The sequence below is a fragment of the Tupaia chinensis genome, unplaced genomic scaffold (genome assembly GCF_000334495.1).
Source record: "Tupaia chinensis unplaced genomic scaffold, TupChi_1.0 Scaffold141247_1, whole genome shotgun sequence".
In the NCBI taxonomy this organism is placed as follows: domain Eukaryota; kingdom Metazoa; phylum Chordata; class Mammalia; order Scandentia; family Tupaiidae; genus Tupaia; species Tupaia belangeri.
Window position 1 is genome coordinate 203833 of NW_006201110.1, and position 19018 is coordinate 222850.

The 19018-nt window shown below is 49.6% G+C and overlaps 1 protein-coding gene and 1 pseudogene across 5 annotated transcripts in view; one reads left to right on the forward strand and one right to left on the reverse strand.

Annotated features, from left to right (window-relative positions):
- The first annotated feature begins 441 nt into the window (after positions 1–441).
- ZNF174 (zinc finger protein 174) overlaps positions 442–19018 on the forward strand; it is a 23488-nt gene continuing 4911 nt past the window's right edge. For 2 of the 5 annotated variants that reach the window (XR_003546946.1, XR_003546944.1), the window contains exons 1-3: positions 442–2545; positions 3710–3932; positions 7958–8690. Coding sequence is in view for 1 of the 5 variants with exons in the window: in XM_027766139.1 (XP_027621940.1) it covers positions 2144–2545; positions 3710–3932; positions 7958–8565 (1233 nt within the window). In the remaining 4 variants the exon portion in view is untranslated. Of the gene's footprint in view, positions 2546–3709; positions 3933–7957; positions 11450–12234; positions 12322–19018 lie in introns of those variants that run through there. The other 3 variants (XR_003546947.1, XR_003546945.1, XM_027766139.1) reach the window with 3 other exon arrangements.
- On the reverse strand, positions 12056–12446 carry LOC114005004 (40S ribosomal protein S17-like; annotated as a pseudogene).

The window sequence follows — 19018 nt, forward strand, 5'->3', positions numbered from 1 at the left end:
ATGGTACTGTATTTTATTCAGGAGCTTACTAGGAAGTATTCAAATGAATTCAGGCCACTGGACAATGAGAATATACTTAGCACTATTGAACCGTACATGTAAAAATGGTTAAGGTGGTAATTTTTTTCCCCACCAGACTAAAAATTTAGGGCTAGTTGTAGTTTAGTCAACTGGATTAGGGAGAGATGTTCACATGTTGAAATATTCACTTTGTAAGCTAAGTAATGTGATTGACTGTATAAAAGAAAATGAAATTTAAAATAATAAAAAAATAATTAGGGCCAGCACAGCGCCATAAGATACACGTGGGGCACGTGTGCATGTGTGCTCAAATTCCTGAAAGGAGGGAAAGATGAAAAGGGATCGCTGGGCGACCATCCCCTTGGAGGGTGCTTTCTCACTTTTCCTCTTTCTGTCCGGTGGCACACATGCCCTCTAGCAAATTAAAAATCAATAAACTTGTGGACTTGGGTTGCCTTTTACCCAAAGAATTGTTTACTTTTACTTTCTACATTCAGTGCGGCAGGAGGGGCTAGAGAGCGCGAAATCGTTACACTCCTTTTTAGCAGCAGGAGGAGCGACAGAGACCTGCCTATCACCACGGGCTCCTGGGCAGCGAGGCCAAAATTGAGCCCGTACCCATCGCGTACTTTGGCTGAGAAACAGCCCAGTCCGTGCCATCCCAGTTCTGCAGAAGGCAGCCCCGCGCCGCTCCTGGTCTCACGTCCCCTCTCATCGTTCAGCGTTAAAATCCTGGTCCTTCAAAAATTCGTTTTACTGTAGCGATGGCCCAGCGCTCCGCGAAATGCAGACAGGCTGGGTAGCCGGGCTGGGCCACTGCCCACTCCGCAAGTACTGCGTGTTTACACCCCTCAGTGCTGGGCGGGTACAGAGGATGACACGGAACGGGAAACCCGCAGGCTCCCCCACGCAGGCGAGAGCCTCACTAGAGAAGTAAGGTCGAGGCGGGAGGGGTGCTGGGCATTCAGGCTAGGAGGGCAGCAGGGCCGCCTGTCCACCGGGGCGCCCACCGAGCCTGACCCAACGGTCTCGAAGGAGACTTCGCGGGGCAAGGGCTCCATGGCCGCGAGGATGTGGAGGACTTGCCGGATACTAGAACCTGCGAGTCCCCCAACTCCGGCCGCCCGGCAGGCAGTCGGCGGTATGAGCGGGAGCCAGGCCGCCCACGATGTGTGCTCGCGAGCTTCAGACTACAATTCCCAGGATGCACTGCGGCCACATTGGCAGACTCGGCAGCCAATAAGTGACCTCAAAGAGCCGATTCTTACGTGAGGAGGCGGGCCCTCCCGGGGTAGACCTGCGGCAGCTAGTGGGCGTTTCCGCGCCGTGCGGCTTCGGCTCCGCCCCCTGCCCGAGCTCCCGGGATCCCTGTCCCCGGCCCCCAAGAGGTGAGTCCCCAGCAGGTGTGTGCGGGTTGCCTGGTGCTCAGGACTTTGGTGTCGCAGGCGGTACCCCGAACTCACGGCCGCCCTATAGTGAGCTGCGCACCGAAGTGCTGCAGCGTCGTCAGGCTCGGGGCTAGCTGGGCCGCGGAGCCCGAGCCCGACTGCCCCGAGGCTGGCGCCGCTGGGCCTGCAACAGCATCTCAGCCGCGCGCGGGTGCGGAAGGTTGGCTGACAGCTCAGGAACCCCGGCTTCGCGGAGCCTCCCCGTGCTTTCCCTGTGGCTCCCACCGAGATGCCCCAGGTCGGTTGCAGTTCGGATGCAGCAGAGTTGGTGCAAGCTATGTGTAAGACTACTTGAACTTCTGGGGTTCTTCTGCCAGCCTGGTACACCGTCGTGCTCGCTTCGTCCAAGACCTTGTGTGTGCTTACTAGTGAAATAAAAGAAGTATTTTCCCCAGTGTCCTTTTGGGACGTTATGACATTTTTCCTTTGCAAGACAGGTCAGAAAGTCAACGGAAAGACAGACTTCCCACACCTGGCGTCTGTGTTGTCTTCAGAATTTGGGGTAAAGGCTAGTAAATGAGAAGGGTCTGTCTCTGTATTCCGTCCTCCCTAACACCTGCGGAGGAGCTTCATTCCTAGCATCTTGCTAGCATTTGGAGAGGCTTTCCCAGAGCCATGGTTCCCAAGGCTTGACCTACCTGCAAGGAGAGACGAGCTGCCTCCTGAGCCCCAGAATGGCTGCTAAGATGGAGATAACGCTGAGTCCCCACACTCAGGCTTCTTCCGAGCAGGAAAGACACATAATAACGAAGCCGGAAGAGAAACGGGTTTCTGCTCTTCAAAAACACTGCCCAGATCCGGAGCTCTCCCGCCAGAGCTTCCGGCGATTTTGTTACCAAGAGGTTTCTGGACCCCAGGAGGCGCTCTCCCAGCTACGCCAGCTCTGCCGTCAGTGGCTGCAGCCCGAGCTGAACACCAAGGAGCAGATCCTAGAGCTTCTGGTGATGGAGCAGTTCCTGACCATCCTGCCCGCAGAGGTCCAGTCTCGGGTCAGGCATCGCCGTCCAGTGAGCAGCAAGGAAATTGTGACCCTGGTGGAAGATTTTTACAGAGCATCCAAGAAACCAAAGCAGTGGGTAAGGAGGGCCCTCTCTCCTGGTCCTCAGGGTTTCTTTTTGGTCTGGGTAATCATTAGAGCCTGGAAATGGACAGGTGGCTTCCAAAGTTGCCTCTTTCTACCTTCTGTCATGGATCCTGGCGAGTTGTAACAGGTTTGCAGAGACCCAGCTGCCAGCATCCAGTGAGGAAGTAGCCAGCCAAGGTTCTGACTGTCCCTGGCGGGTCTCAGGTCCCCAGAAATGGTCTTAAGGCTCTTGAATCTCGCTATCAAGTCTGCTCTGCCCATTCCTCTTGAAGTTTTCTTCCAATCAGAATTCTTGGCCAGCAGGGCCATCCGTCAGGTAGGAATTTGATTTGGAGCAACATCATTCCAGTGAAGTATGGGCATATTGTGTGTGGATCAGGAAGTGATAGCTCAACCAGCCAGTGTTGCTGTCCCTTCAGCCTGTTCCCAAGTCAGATGCCAGTCAGGATCCAAGCAGGCAGCAGCCATGTCCTTTGGAAAGCAGAATCTGGGGTGGGACAGTCTGCACAGATCCCCATGACTAGGGATCTTCTCAGCAGGAGAACCTTTGGCAGAATCGTTCACAGAATGGATCCTCACTGCCCCTCACCATACTGCTCCCTGTTTCTTCATGTAGGGCCTGTTTCCAGCAGTAGGGAGAGGGTTTGGGTATAGGGTGGGAATCTCATGGCCAGTGTCATGGCTGATCCCAGTATTTGTACCACCTCTCTTCTGATGACTTTGACTTCAGGCCTAGAAAAAGACTCAGTCTTGGATTAAAAACTGCTTGGCAGGCTGAGGCCACATGGGAGGCCCAGGTTCAGTTCTCCATTCACCCTACAGAGCTGAAAACAGTGGCACTTGTCTGTGGTCCTAGGTTCTTGGGAAGCTGAAGCAGGATGATTGTGACATTGTGAGACACTGTCTACAAAAAGTCCACACACACACATACCCCTAAAATCCCCACTAAGCTTTAGGGGCAGCCATTGAGCAGTTTGGCTCACTTGAAGGAGGCTCATTCTTGTCGTTGTGCATGCACTTTCCTTGCTTCCCAGGAGGGGTTCAGTGGTCTCCAGTGAAGATAAAGGGGTCATTACAGAACATACAAGAAAGGTAAAGGTAATGGCCCTGACTGGCCCTGCTGGCCAGAGCACTAATGGATGGGGCTTGCTCCTAGGTGGCCGTTTGTATGCAGGGGCAGAAGGTGCTCTTGGAGAAAACTGGATCTCAGCTTGGAGAACGGGAACTGCCAGACTTTCAACTGCAAACTCCGGGGAAGGATCTCAGGGAGACCTCCCTGGAAGAGGGTTCCCAGGCAGGATCTCATGACCAGCTGAGCACTCACCATTGGGAGAAATCCTCGCTCCTCCAAGAACCGACCCCCAAGTTGGCCGGGACAGGTAAGCACTCCGTGCCTCTTCTCTCCCTCTCATCAGCTCCTTATCTCCTCCAAAGCACCTCAGTTCTGCAAAGGCACAGACCAGGTGTGTGTATGATTTTTTCCTTTTAAATTCCTTAAGTACTAATAGATGTTTATCTCCTTTTCAAAAGTTATTGGTTAGGATGATTGTGATACTATAAGTAAGAAGTATGTTTTTACCATTTTCTCTTAATGAGCATTTGAAAATCCAGTACATGATGGGATTCTAGTGCCTATTTTTCTGCCCCTTCTAGAGCTTCTTATATTGAAGACACATCTAGACATGACCACTGATGAACTTCCACACAAACTATGCTTAGTTTCATTCCTTTATTTAATTGGACCCAATTTTTAAAAATTTTTTAAAAAGAATTATTTTATTTTATTTATCCATTCATTTATTATAATTTGACTAGAGAGACACAAAGAGAGAGGGCAGGGGAAGTGAGAAAGCAAGCCACCAGGTGCGGGACTCAAACCATGATTGGCCATGTGGGAGTGTCCAGTGCCTAAACCATCATGCCACCTACTGGTCCCTAAGTGGACCCACTTTTAGAAGGGAAAAGCCCCACTCCATACCATTTCAATTCCTTTTCCTCTGTGATATTTGTTTGTATTTTAAAGCCTTGCGTCTGTTTCCTTATCAATCTCTTGTGCAATGCCAGTGTGTTTGCTGGCCCTCTGCTCCACTGTCCTGCCGTCTCTGAGACTGAATGACAGCGACACTCGGCCAGTTCAGGTGCTGTGACTGCAGGATGAAGTCAGCAGGTTAGAGAGAGAACTCCAAGAAGACTGGAACCTTGTTTCCTTAATATTTGCTACTAGGTGGCTATTTTCTAGCTGGCTCATACACCACAGAAATTTACTCCCCGCACCACTGGAGGCTGGGAGATCTGAGATCAGGATGCCAGCAGAAGTTGGTTCAGATGACCCTAGATCATTGGCATGCCATGTGCACCTGGCGTACCCAGAGAGGTCTTCTACATGAACTTGGGACTTTCCCATGTAGGTCAACCTCGTAGAGCATCATGTTTTGTCACTATACCACTGTCTAGCCCCTGATTTTCTTTTAGGTCGATCTGACGTATCCATTTTTAATTTATGTCCTTGTGCTTTTGGTGTTCTCTTTAAAAATACCATTGTGGGCTGGCCCCATAGCCTAGTGGTTAAGGGAGCAGGATCCTACATGGCCAACCATGGCTCAGAACCTAGTCCCACCCAGCAGATTGAAAAGTATACTGGGCGCATTTGTGTGCATTCCCGAAATCTTGACAGATTGGAGAAATGGAGGAGGGGTTGTGGTGTGACTACACCCCATTGGTGGGTATTTTCTCTTCCTGTCCATTTCCCTCTGGTGAGCACATGTGCTCTCTGGAATCTTTTTTTGAAAAAGGATAGAGTGAGGGACCAGCAGTTAGTGTAATGGCTATGTCACTGGACTCCCATGTAGTTGACCACGGTTCAAGTCCCGGACCCAGTGGCTTAAATTCATGCCGGGCACATGTGCATGCGTGCCCAAGATCCCGAGAGGAGAATGGAGGAGAAGGGATTGCGGCGTGGCCATCCCCTCTAGGGGGTGATTTCTCGCTTTCTATCTCTCTCTCTCTGTCTGTCTGGTGAGCGCACGCGCCCTATAGCAAAAACCTCTCAAAAAAAAAAAAAAAAAAAAAGATAAGAGTGACGACTGACTGCAGTTTGAGTCCCTGACCTGGTAGCTTGAAAATCACACTGGGCATGTGTGCATGCATGCCCAAGATCCCACGAGGAAAATGGAAGAGAAGGAGTTGGGGTATGGCCATCCCCCTGGGGTGATTTCTCATTTTCCCTCTGTCTCTTTGGTGAGCACATATGCCCTATGGCAAAAACCTAAAAAAAAAAATTTTTTTAAGGATAAAATACCATTGTCTAATGCAATGTCATAGAGATTTATAAATACTGTTTTCTTTAAAAGAGGTAAGTTTAGCTTTTACAATTAGAACTTTGGTTCATTTTGAGTTAATTTTTATATTACTTTTGTGTTACTGTTGTATTAATTATTGTATCTTGGTATGAAGGGCGGGGGTCTATGTTGAGTCTGCATGACATACAAGGAAGGCGAGAAGCCCCTGCGGAATGAGGTGCACATTGAGCGGAACCTGCGAGAGCCTTCCCCAGGCCCTGCTCATGTGTGGTGAGCCTTGTGGGTCTGGGTGCCATTGTTCCAGATGCTACAAAGAGAATACCTTAGACTGGGTAATTTACAAACAACAGAAATTGATTGCTCGTAGGCTGGAAAGTTCTAGATCATGGTGCCAGTGTGTCCATGAAGGCCTGTTTCTCAGAGATGGCACTGACTGTATGTCCTCACACGAAAGAGGGGCAAAAGGGACAATGAAGCTCCCTCAGGCCTCTTATTTTTTATTTAAAACAAAAAACTTTTTTTAGGTTGTTGTCATAGGGTGTATGCACTTGGTTGAGAGAGAGAAAGAGATGAAGAGAGGGAAAGTGAGGAATCACCTCTGAGGGGTGATGACCACACGTAATCGCTTCTCCTCCATTCTCCTCTCAGGATTTTGGGCATACATGCACATGTGCCTGGTATGAGTTTCAAGCCACCAAGTCTGGGACTCAAACCACAGTTGACCATGTGGGAGTCCAGTGCCTTAAGCACCGTGCTACCTGTTATCCCTCATCAGGCTTCTTTTATAAGGGCACTAACCCCATTCATGAGAGTACCACCATCTTAACCTAACCACCACTGCATTGGAGATTAAGTTCCAACACAGGAATTTGGTGGGGGTCATACTCAGACTGTTACAGGGCCCAATTTCATTCTTTTGCATTCAGAAACACAATTTTCCCAGAATCATTTATTGAAAAGACTATTTTACCCCCATTGAATTGTCTTGAGAACCTTGTTTTTTTCTGGGGGGATGAAGGGAAGGTTTTTGCTTTAGGGCGCATGCGCTCACCAGACAGACAGAGAGAGAGATAGAAAGCGAGAAACCACCCCCCAGGGGGATGGCCACGCCGCAATCCCTTCTTCTCTTGGGATCCTGGGCACGCATGCACAAGCACCTGGCATGAGTTTTAAGCCACTGGGTCCGGGATGCGAACCGCGGTCGACAACATGGGAGTCCAGCGACATAGCCATTACACTAACTGCTGGTCCCTCAAGAACCTTGTTGAAAATCAGTTCACCATAATTGTAAGGACTACTTATTTAAATTTGATTTTAAATTAATTAAAATTAAGCAGTTGAACTTGGAGTTTTTCAGTCACAGCCGCTTTTCAAGCACTCAGTCACATTCCCATGTGGCAAGCAGCTGCCATATTGAATACTGCATATTCACACATATATGCACACGCATGTTTTTCACCTCACTAGAAGCCCTACTGGATGGTGCTGTTCCCATCCGCCAACTTGTCTGCAGCCCAGTCCAGCTCATTTCCATCCTGCTCCTCGATCCTGGTTGTCAGAAGGTGAGGTGTCTATAATCTGGATATACATCTAGCCCATATTCCTGTTTCTAAACACACATGCTGTCAACTTCGTAATGAAAGAACATCACAGTTCTGGATTTACCATGCTTTGAAGAGACAGTGGCTCTATAGTGCCTGTGAAGGAGGGATGTTTGGAGTGAGTGAAATTCTCGGTGGTGAAGATTTAGCTCTCCTCCTTTCAGTCATAAGTTGATGCCCAGTTCTGATAGGTTTGCTTTTTGCTGTTTCTCCTCTTAACTTTTCTCTGAAGGTAAGAAGGAGGGTGGTTGGTGGAAAACTTGGTTCATAACTTTAATAATCATCAGAATTACCCAGGAGAATTCACTGTGCAGATTTCTTGGCCCAATCCCTGGAGATTCTGACTCAGCAGCTTTAGGGTCAGGACAGGGAGCCAGCCTGTCTAACAAGCACCTGGATGAGTCAGGGGAGGGCCCCACTTCGGGAAACATCAAAGAGTATTTCATAACTTCTGCTAAGGTTCTTTCTTCCCACTCCAATGAAATATATTCTTTCTAATTGTAGAGGCACCCAGAGTGAGAAGTGACAACAAGGAGAACCCACAGCAGGAAGGGGCCAAAGGAGCAAAGCCCTGTGCAGTGTCAGCTGGCAGGTCCAGAGGGAATGGGCTACAGGGTCCTGAGCCCAGAGGGGTCCCTATGAGTGAGCCCCGGGTGTCACGGAGGCAAGTCAGCCCCCCAGATGTTCAAAAGCCATTTGCTCAGCACCAGAGACATTGCAGGGAACTGGAATACCTCGGCAGCCCGGCGAAAGCTCACCCGCTTAGAGAGCTGAAGAAAGGCAAAGGAGGCAAGAGAAGCCTGAGCAGTCGTCCGCAGCGGCTGGGGCCTGCGCACCAGCCCGCCCACTCCGCAAAGAAGCCTTACAAGTGCGATGACTGTGGGAAAAGCTTCACGTGGAATTCAGAGCTGAAGAGACACAAGAGAGTCCACACAGGAGAGAGGCCCTACACGTGCGGGGAGTGCGGGAACTGTTTTGGGCGGCAGTCCACCCTGAAGCTGCACCAGAGGATCCACACGGGGGAGAAGCCGTACCAGTGCGGCCAGTGTGGGAAAAGCTTCCGCCAGAGCTCCAACCTCCACCAGCACCACAGGCTTCACCACGGGGACTGAAGTGGCCGTGGCCTTAGGCTGAAAGGTGCTGGCGGTTCTCCTTTGCCTCCTTGCATGGAAATCACAAAGACCCTGCGTGACTTAAAGGCAGGCAAGAGACCCCCGAGGAAGGAAGCGCCAATCAGGTTGGTGAAAGGCCCCGGGAGAGGCTCCCCGGCCCGACCGTGCCCAGTGATGGAGCAAAGAGCTGGTGGGTCTGGGTGTCGGGACAGAGCTGCATCCCCTGCAGAGTGGGGCCTAGCCTTGCGAGACAGTCGGGGGGCTCCTGCGCGGCGCCTCGTTAAACTGGCTGGAGAGGAAATGCCTCCGATATACACTCTGTAGTCCTTTGCAGTTTGAGACAAGGAATGAGGCGTGAGAGGCAGTAAGTGGTTGTGCAGAAGAGGGCTTCCCAGGAATTAGGTGGTGCTTTCACCTCAAGTCCAGGGAAGCGTGTGTGACGTGTACCTGGGGTCTTACACCGGAGCACCTCTGCTTTAGGGAAAGGAGAGCCACGGGGCCACTGAGGCCTGGCCCAGGGACAGGGGAGCTGCTGCACGGAGTGGAAGGCCACTGGGGTCACTCTTGTCCTCCTTCTCACTTGGGCCTTGGCTGAGCCAACCGGGTGGAGGGTCAGGAAGGCGAGCTAAGCTGCATTTGGGGATGATGGCATAGCTCGGTCACTTACTCGATGCTAGTGAGGAGGTTAGTTTCACAGTATGTGAACTGTGCCTCAACAGTATTTCTGAAGATGCAAAATATATTTATATCAAATGTTAACAGTCCTAGAACGAAGCCCAGGAGTTATCCAAACCTACCCCATTTTCTCAAAGTAGAGATTAACACCCAGCCCACATGCACTTCTGAGTCACCAGCTCATTTCTTGGTTTAAAGAAAATTTGGCACACGGGGGCATGGTGGGCTTTTTTCCCACATGTCGGAGTCACCCAGCCACTGCCAGTCCCATCAGGCGATGGCCCTGCAGAGGGGCAAATGCACACCCATGAGCCCTCACTCGGGGCATTTGGGCCCTGCCCCACCTCTCCCACCCCCATGTCACCAGTCACCCACTCTGCAAAGCCTCCCCAACAAGCCCCAGGTGAGCCTCTCCTGGTTGTGAGTCATCCTCCTGCTGGACTCAGACTCTGGGGGTGCTCAGGCTGGGAGCGGGCATGGCCCCAGGGGACACAGGCAAGGGCTGAAGACGTCTTTGTTATGACCCAAAGTAGGGAAACTGCTGCCGGCCTGGAGGGTACAGAGCAGGAGCCAGCAGTGCCCGGGGCAGACCACAGTGGTGGCCTGGCCCAGCGTGTGGAAGTGCTGAGGTTCCAAAGCTGCAGCACACCACGAAAGCCGTTTAAGGACAGAACGTCATTTTGGGTCATTTTTGTTCTGGCTGTAGCTGACGCCTCACCCAGCAGAATTGGTGATCAGTAACTGAAAGGTTGAGGACTGCCCTCCTGACCCTTTCTGCCCGAGTTCACAGGCCCTGGGCCGGTGTGCTGGTGCAGAGCCTCTGTCTGTCCCAGAGGCCTTGTGGCTGGTCCGAGGCTCTGCACAGCTACTCCACTAAGCTCGGGGAGGCTGTCTCACCCCACTCCCATCTGTGCCTCCCTGGGTCAGGGCCTCTTTACCTCTCATTCTCTCCCTCTCCCCCCTCCCAGGCTGATCTCACTGTTGTCCCTTAGTAACTCCCAAGTCAGGCCCTCTGTATTAGTTTCCTATTGGTGCTGTAGTAAATGACACAACTTGGTGGCTTACAGCAGCACAAATGTGTCTTACATCCTAGAGGTCAGAAGCTTCAAATCAGCCTCACTCAGTCACAGCCAAGCTGATGACAGGCTGCCTTCTTCAGAGGCTCCATGTGGCGGGCCTGTTCTTCAGCTTTTCAGCACCTTGGAGCCGTCCTCACCCTTCAGCTCTTGTCCCCTTCCTCCCCTTGCAGTGCATCACTCCGTCTGTGGGCATGTTGCCTTCTCCTTCAACCCCAGCCCTGCCTCCCTCTCATCAACCATTATGACCGTATTGGGCCACCAGGATAAATCTCCCCACCTCGAGATCCCTAACTTAGTCACCTGCAAAGTCTTTGCCATGTAAGTTAACGGGCATGGGTTCCAGGGAGCGGGGGCGGTTCAGCCTACCACACGTCCCTAGCTTGAGTCCACGCAGTCTGCCAGAGGGGATCTGGCCTAAAAGAGAAGGAGCATAGATACCACTCTGGTTTATAAGGCGTGGGAAATGTCCCTTACGTGAGAGTTTTTGGTTGGTGTGTTGCAGAGAACGTGTGCACATGCTCTTTTGATTACAGAATCAATAACTAATCTTAGTGTCTTTGGGTACCTGCTCAACTATGTTCTTGAATAAACATGACAGAACCACCACTCTGCACATCATTCTCCAAAGGGTTTCAAGTCTGTGATGTGCCTCACCTCCCCCTGGCCAACTTTTCTTTGGCCCAAGACTCAATGCTAGGCAAGGAGTGCCTAGAAGACGCCCGAGTGCCACATTCAGATGGAAGGTCCCCCTTGCCGACGCGTGGCCTCTGTGTGACGTGCTGACCTGCTGGTGTGCAACAGCTCCCCTTTGCAGCACTCCCCTGGAAAGAAACCACCTTCCTCCTTTGTGTGTAGCCCCTGCCAGTGCGACAGCCTGGAAGGTTCTGCCATCATTCCTGGGCTGAGCCTTGTACTTACCCACATCAAGGTGTGATGACTTCTGCATCGTATATTTGGTCCTGGGTTGCCCCAGGGAGTTGAGAGGAGGGAGGAAGCACCAGTTGATGGGTGGGGGTCTGGATATCAGAGACTTCCCTGAAAAGCATTTTCTACTGAGAGGACCTATAAAACCCATACACAATGCCATTATCACTCCCAGCAAAATTAGCAATAACTCCTGAATACTACCCAGTAGACAATGTTGAAATCCCCTGGGACCAGCAGTTGGCATCATGGCTATGTCGCTGGACTCCCACGTAGTCGACCACGGTTCACGTCCTGAACCCGGTGGCTTAAAACTCATACCAGGCGCGTGTGCGTGCGTGCCCAAGATCCCGGGAGGAGAAGGGATTGCGGCATGGCCATCTCTCCTGGGGGGTGATTTCTTGCTTGCTGTCTCTGTCTCTCTGGCAAGCTCATGCACCCTATAGCAAAAACCTCTCAAAAAAGAACCCCCCCCCATTCTTTTTCTTTCTTTTATCCCAGGTTTATTGAAAATACTACAGCATAGCAAAAAGATTCAAACAGCTCCACATGTTTTTTTTTTTTGGAGAGGTTTTTGCTATAGGGCATGTGCGCTTGCCAGACAGACAGAGAGCGACAGAGAGACAGAAAGCGAGAAATCACCCCCCAGGTGGGATGGCCATGCCGCAATCCCTTCTCCTCCCGGGATCTTGGGCACGCACGCACACGCGCCTGGTATGAGTTTTAAGCCACCGGGTTCAGGACGTGAACCGTGGTCGACTACGTGGGAGTCCAGCGACACAGCCATTACGCTAACTGCTGGTCCCAGCTCCACATGGGGTTTTAAAATTCATTCCAACTGTAGGCTATGTGACCTGCAGGTTGGATAGGCTGCCAAAGTCCAAAAGCTTCAGCATGTCCTCAGTGTCAGGATCCATTCAGTGATTTCCTGATGCAGGGCTGAGACATCAGGAACATCAGTATCTCTCCTTTCTTGCTGCTCCTCCTGCAGCTTGACGGGGATGCCTCTCACAGGGCCTCTGTGAATGCGCTTCATGAGATGTATGACAGCCTGCTATCTTGTTGCGGAACTTCTTGCTGGGAATGACGGCGAGCTCCTCGCACACACGCGTGTTCATGTGGAAGTCACTGCCCAGACGCGTACTACTTCTCAATGATGACCTGGGCCGCCTTCTTCACGGTTTTGTTGTAAACGCAGCCCATGTTGATGGGTCCTTGGTGAAGGAGTCCTAATTATTTCTAAAACAAAAAATGCTATATTTACAGCTTTATTAAGATATCTCTTTCCGCCGGAAAACTGCGGTCAGCCATGTGGGAGTCCAGAGCCTTTAGCTACCATGGTACCTACTGACCCCATGCTTATCCATTCTGTTCGTGGGCACTTGGGTAGTTTCCGCTGACTATGGTGAATAATGCTGCTTTGAACTTTGGTGTACAGGTTTTTATGTCTTCATGTTTCAGGTTGATACATAGAGATGGAATTGCTGAATCATATCATCATTTTATGTTTAGTTTTTAGGAAGTACTAAACCATTTTCCAAAGTGACTGTACCATTTTCCATTCCCAACAGCACTGTGTGATCGTTGGATTTCGTTACATGCTCATCAATACTTATCTTTCTTTTTAAATTGCCAGAGAGCAGGTGCGCTCACCAGAGAGAGAGAGAAGCCCCCTACGTGGGGTGTGGTCATGCTGCAGTCCCTTCAGTTCTCCTACCTGTTGGGATGTCAATCCTGGCTCCAGAGCCTACTTTTTAGGATGGAGCAACAGCTTCCAAGCTCATTATATTTGGAACCAGAAATAGGAAGCCCCTTTATACCATTCTTCTTTTTCCATTGGCTTTAACTTTTTTTATTGTTGTAAGATATACATGACTATATTATTATTACCAGAGGGCATGTGCGCCCACCAGAGACAGTGAGAGTAACCCAGATGGGGAATGCTTATGTCACAATCCCTTCCCTCTAGCTCTCTTCTTTTGGCATTTTGGGCGCATGCTCATGCACCCAGAGTGGCCGATGACTGTACATTTTAAGAGTACAGTTGGACCTACCCTATGGCCTAATGGTTAAGGGAGTTAGATTCCATATGGCTAGTCAGCTGAATCCTGGTGCCAGTAGCTTAAATAAAACAGGCTAGGCATGTGTGCCCCAAATCCCAACAGGATGGAGAAATGGAGAAGGGATTGTGGCATACCTGTGGCCCACAAGGTAGTACTTTCTTCCTCTCCCTTTCTCCTTTCTCTCTCTCCCTCCCCCCTCTGTTGAGTGAAGGTGCCTTCTGGCAAACTAGAGAGAGAGTGAGAACAGTTCAGTGGCATTAAGGACATGCAACCATCACCATCATCCATCTCCAGAACTTTCTCATCTGCCCAAACTGAAACCGTTAAATGAACCCATGTTACTTGCCTGATGCCACATGCCAATAATGGGCATGTTGTAAATGGGCATGTAATGGGCATGTTCCTCCACAGGGAGGAAAGACTTCACTGGGCAGAGCAGCTCAGCAAGAAGACAAGAGTAAAAAGTCAAAGCCACCTCCCTGCTTGAAGGGGGATGGAACAGTTTAAGGAGCAGAAAGGAGGCAGCTGGGGATGTGGGCAAACGTGACCGTGACAGAAAAGGTGAGTTGTTAGTGCACAATCAGGTGCTGTCAGGCCATTCATTGTGTGTTCAAAGAAATGCATAATCTACCTCAAAGGGTCACCCCATCACTCACCCATCTAGGCCCAGAAGCGGGAGGTGGGTCTCAGCCAACAGGAACCGGCTTAGGCTGGTTAGAGAGCTGACCTCAAATTCCTGGAAAACATCTTGAACAAAATGTCTTGTCACCCATTCACCAAAGAGACATTTTCTACTGAGACAGGGACAGGATTCAGTGATCTGTTAACCAGGTTACACTAGCTCTGAAGCAGAGACTGTACCTATTCATGGCTTCAGTCGTCCTCTATAGAAATAAGGCTTACGTACAGGTTGCTAAACTCAACCCTAACAGGGCATTCCCTGACTTCAGTCTCCCCCTTGTCCACCCAGTCTCCGTTATTATTACTTCTACAGTTAATTGTCAAAGCGAGTGGAAGCAGGCGATGATCTGAGCTTGTCTTCCTGAACTAGAGTCCTTGTTGGCCCTCAGGTCCTGGCACAGAACTGTTCTGTTAGGAAATCCCCATCCTACCGGCCCACCCCCAGCCTCTGGCAACCACCTTTCATTCCATTCTCTGTCCCTGTGAACTTGATACTCCGGAGACTTCATCTAAGTGGACTGTAGCATTCAGCCTTGCGTGTCTGGCTTCTCTCACTGAGCATGATGCCAGCAAGGTTCCCCCATGTCTAGTAAGTGAATCTTCTTCTGTAAGGCTGAGAACCATCCCATTGTCCTGTGTGGATAAACATCTCATTTGTCCATCAATGGTCATTAGGGGTGTTTTCACATTTTTGGCTATTGTGAACAATGTGCTTTTTACTTTTTTGCAACTATGTAATTTTCAGAAATCCAACTGAAAGTTCTCTGGGGGAGATCATCAGAGTCTTTGGGGAACAGCATCATACACTAGTGTCCCCAGGTTAATGGAAATCAGGAATAGGTCTAGGGAGGAGCTTGCCCTTGAACACAAGCACACAGGGTGAGGAGCAAGCAGTGAGAGTAGAAGAGGGGATCTGTCCCAACAGGAGAAGCTCTGGGAGGGCAGGGGACCCAGTGATGAGGGTAGTAAGTTAGGGTTTCACTATGTCCGAATGGGAGGTAAGGACACAGGCATGACCGTGTATGAGAGGACTTAGCCGTGTCCTCAGAGCACAGCAGTGTGCTGTGTCCAATGGGGGAGAAGTCCCACTGGAGACATACAGCCCATACAGAGCACAGGTTGTTGAGGAGTTTTCAGGCCCTTGTTTTACCGTCTTAAAACTTTAAGAAGGGAGGGAACCAGCAGTTAGCGTAATGGCTATGTCGCTGGACTCCCACGTAGTCGACCGCGGCTCGTGTCCCGGACCCGGTGGCTTAAAACTCACGCCGGGCGCGTGTGTGTGCGTGCCCAAGATCCCGAGAGGAGAATGGAGGAGAAGGGATTGTGGCGTGACCATCCCCCCTGGGGGGTGATTTCTCGCTTTCTGTCTCTATGTCTGTCTCTGTCTGTCTGGCGAGCGCACGCGCCCTACAGTGAAAATCTCTCAAAAAAAAAAAAAACTTTAAGAAGGGAGTGTTGCGAGGCCATTCAGAACAGCCAAGTGTGCATGAACTTTGGTTCCAGGCAGATCAAGGTCCAATTTCAGTTCTAGTTGGCCTTTCGGGGCCTGATTCTTCAAGAGCAAAGTGAGAATGCATCTGTTGCTTTGTAAGGTTCGGAGGCAGGTCTGGGCACATGGCTCAGGGCAGCGGGTGTCTTAGGTGATGGCTCCTGTGACAGGAAGACCTCAGCCCTCAAGAGGCCTGGTCCCCATAGGGGTGGTCCTCAGAGGACTGGTCCAACTCCCTGCAGAATTGTGGAGCAGCAGGCAAGGCAAAAGTGGGCAGGGGGTCAAGTCTACCTCTGACCACCCACACTCTTTACAAACCTCCTTGAAATCGGTCTTGTACTGGAAGAACCAAAGCTATTCACCTTGCGTTGCATAGACCCCTTTACCATATCCACTAGACTACCACCCCAGGTTAGTTAGAAATTTCCAGATGGGGAACTGGCCACTTTACAAGGTGAAGCGCTTCATTTGGGGACTGTCCTAAGTGTTTTAAGTTCCAACAGGCTGGATGCTCAGTCAAGCAGGCCTTTTCCCCTGGAGCCCGTGGGCTCCTGTGAATACCTTGGAGAGGAATAGGCATGTTAGAGCCTCTAAAACACCCCCTACATAGTGGAGCTCTGTGACTGTCTGCCAGTCTGAACCAAAGGTGGGGCAGGAGCTAACCAAGGGAATATGTTTCAGGGCAAAGGTCAGATAAGGCACTTTGAAAACCCAGAAACCTCTTAAGAGCATGACCTTCCATTGTCAATTCTGGCTCCAGAGCAGGGCCATTTATAAATATACCAAAGGACTTCACTCTGGGGGTGCTGAGCAGCTGGGCAGAGGCATGCACCTGCTGCTCATTTTTTTTAAAAGAATTATTTTAATCTTATTTACTTATTTTTTAATTTGACCAGAGAAGGACAGAGTGAGAGAGAGGGAAAGTGAGAAAGCAAGCCGCTAAGTCCAGGACTCAATCCGCAGTTGGCCATGTGGGAGTCCAGCGTCCTTAACCACTGTGCCACCTGCTGGCCCTGTGCATGTTGATTTTCAACTGGGGTTGAAGCCCTTCCCCAACCCTGGTGAAGACTCCCAAACTCAGTTCTTTGAAACTATGTGACTGATTTCCCTCTGCAACAGGAGGGCTCTCTGGAAGAACACAGTGCCTAAATCAGGACACAAGTCTTTTTAAATTTAATTCAGTTTAATTATTTATTTTATTTTATTTTTTGAAGAGGCTTTTGCTATAGGGCTATAGGGTGCGTGTGCTTGCTGAAAAGCTGGAAAGACAGAGACAGAGAGACAAAAAGTGAGAAATCACCCCCCAGGGGGGATGGCCACGCTGCAATCCCTTCTCCTCCATTCTCCTCTTGGGATCTTGGGCATGCATGCACATGCACAAGGCATGGGTTTAAGCCACTGGGTCCAGGACTCAAACCATGGTCGACTACATGGAAGTCTAGTGACATAGCCATTACATTAACTGCTGGTCCCGTAAAAGCAATTCTTTATAAAAGAACTCAGGTGAGAACTATCAGTATACCAGTTCCATCAAAAACTGCAAATTAGAATAACTACAATTAGGCAAATAAAACTTAAAACAGAACAAATTAAATGTAAAGAAATCACAGGATTCTCTCTCTCAAATTTAAGAGGCCTCCTTTCAGAAAGTCTTCAATGTAGCTCATTTGCAAATGTAAGTAAATTCATGTAGGTCAATCATGTTGCAGTATGCCTAAAGGAAAAACCTGGGGAAACTCAGGGGTAATTTCCACAGCTTCATTGTAAAGTCCAAGATCTTCTTTAAAATGGATATAAGATGCACACATGATGGTTGCCTTGGCTGTTACTCTTCCAATTACTCTATAATACCAGAAATTTCTTCATTAAGAGGTTCCATCAAGGGACCAGCAGTTGGAGTAATGGCTGTGTTGCTGGACTCCCATATAGTCAACTGTGGTTCGAGTCCTGAATCCGGTGGCTTAAACTTACACCTGGTGCGTATGCATGTGCATCCAAGATCCCGTGAAGAGAATGGAGGAGAAGGGATTGCGGCATGGCCGTCCACCCTGGGGGGGTGATTTCTCATTTTCTGTCTCACTATTCTTCAACTTTGACCAGAGAGACAGAGAGAAAGAAAGAGTGAGAAAGTAAGTCGCCAGGTCAGGGACTAGAACCACAGTTAGCCATGTGGGAGTCCAGCCCTAAACCATCATGCCACCTGCTGGCTCCTATATACCTTTTACTTTTTTTTTTTTTTCAGAGTTTTTTGCTATAAGGCGTGTGCGCTTGCCAGAAAGACAGAGAGACAGAAAGCGAGAAATTACCCCCCATGGGGGATGGCCAAGCCGCAATCCCTTCTCCTCCATTCTCCTCTTGGGTTTTTCGGCACACAGGCACACGTGACTGGTGTGTTTAAGCCACCAGGTCCAGGACTTGAACTGTGGTCGGCTACATGGGAGTCCAGTGACATAACCATTACATCAACTGCTGGTCCCATACTTTTTAAAAAGGAACTTCAAAAGGTGTATGGAGGGGACAGCAGGTGGTATGGTAGTTAAGGTGCTGGCTAGCTGAGATTTGAATTCTGAACTGGTGGCTCAAAATTCACACTGGGTACATGTGCATGCATGTCCAAAATCCCAAGAGGAGAATAGAGGACAAGAGACAGCAGTATGGCCATCCCCTCTAGGGGGGTGATTCCTCACTTTCCCTCTCTCTGTCTCTCTCTGGTGAGTGCATGCACCCTATGACAAAAACAAAACACAACAGAAGTACATGCAAAATGGAATTAAAATATGAGTTTATTTTGATGCAAAAATTTTCTTTGAAATCCATGCATCGTGTTTTCATAATAATCATTTTCCAGAACTTTTCTGAAGACTCCTAATGGTTTTAACTGCCTATTTTAAGCTGATAACAACTTCCTTTGAGCATAAAACCTCTGCTCTTACCTGTCTTCTCCCCTTCTCATATACTACTATTGTAACAATTTATTTGCCCAAGGGGCATGTGCACTCACTAGAGAAAGACAGACAAAGAAAGAAAGATGGAAAGCACCCCCACACGGGGGACAGTCACACCATAATCCCTTTTCCTCCATCTCTCAAGATCTTGGGTGAGCAGGCATATGTGCCTCATGTGTTTTTCAAGCTATTCAGTCTAGGACTTAAATGGTGCAGTCAGTCATGAGGAGACCCATCATGCCACTGGCTTGCCCAAACATTTGTCTTTTAACACTTTTTTAGAGAGATTTTTTGCTATAGGGTGTGTGTGCTCACCAGAGACAAGAGGTTCAGAGAGACAGAAATAAAGAAATCACCCTCCTGGGGGGTTGCCCACGCTGCAATCCTTTCTCCTCTATTCTCCTCTTGGGGTCCTGGGCATGCACGCACACATGTCTGGTGTGAGTTTTAAGCCACCAAGTCTGGGACTCGAACCGTGGTCGACTATGTGGGAGTCCAGCAACATAAACATTATGCCATCTGTTGGTCCTTTAACATTTCCTTTTGCCAGAGAGTGTGTATACTCACCAGAAATAGAGAAACAGAGAGAGGGAAAGA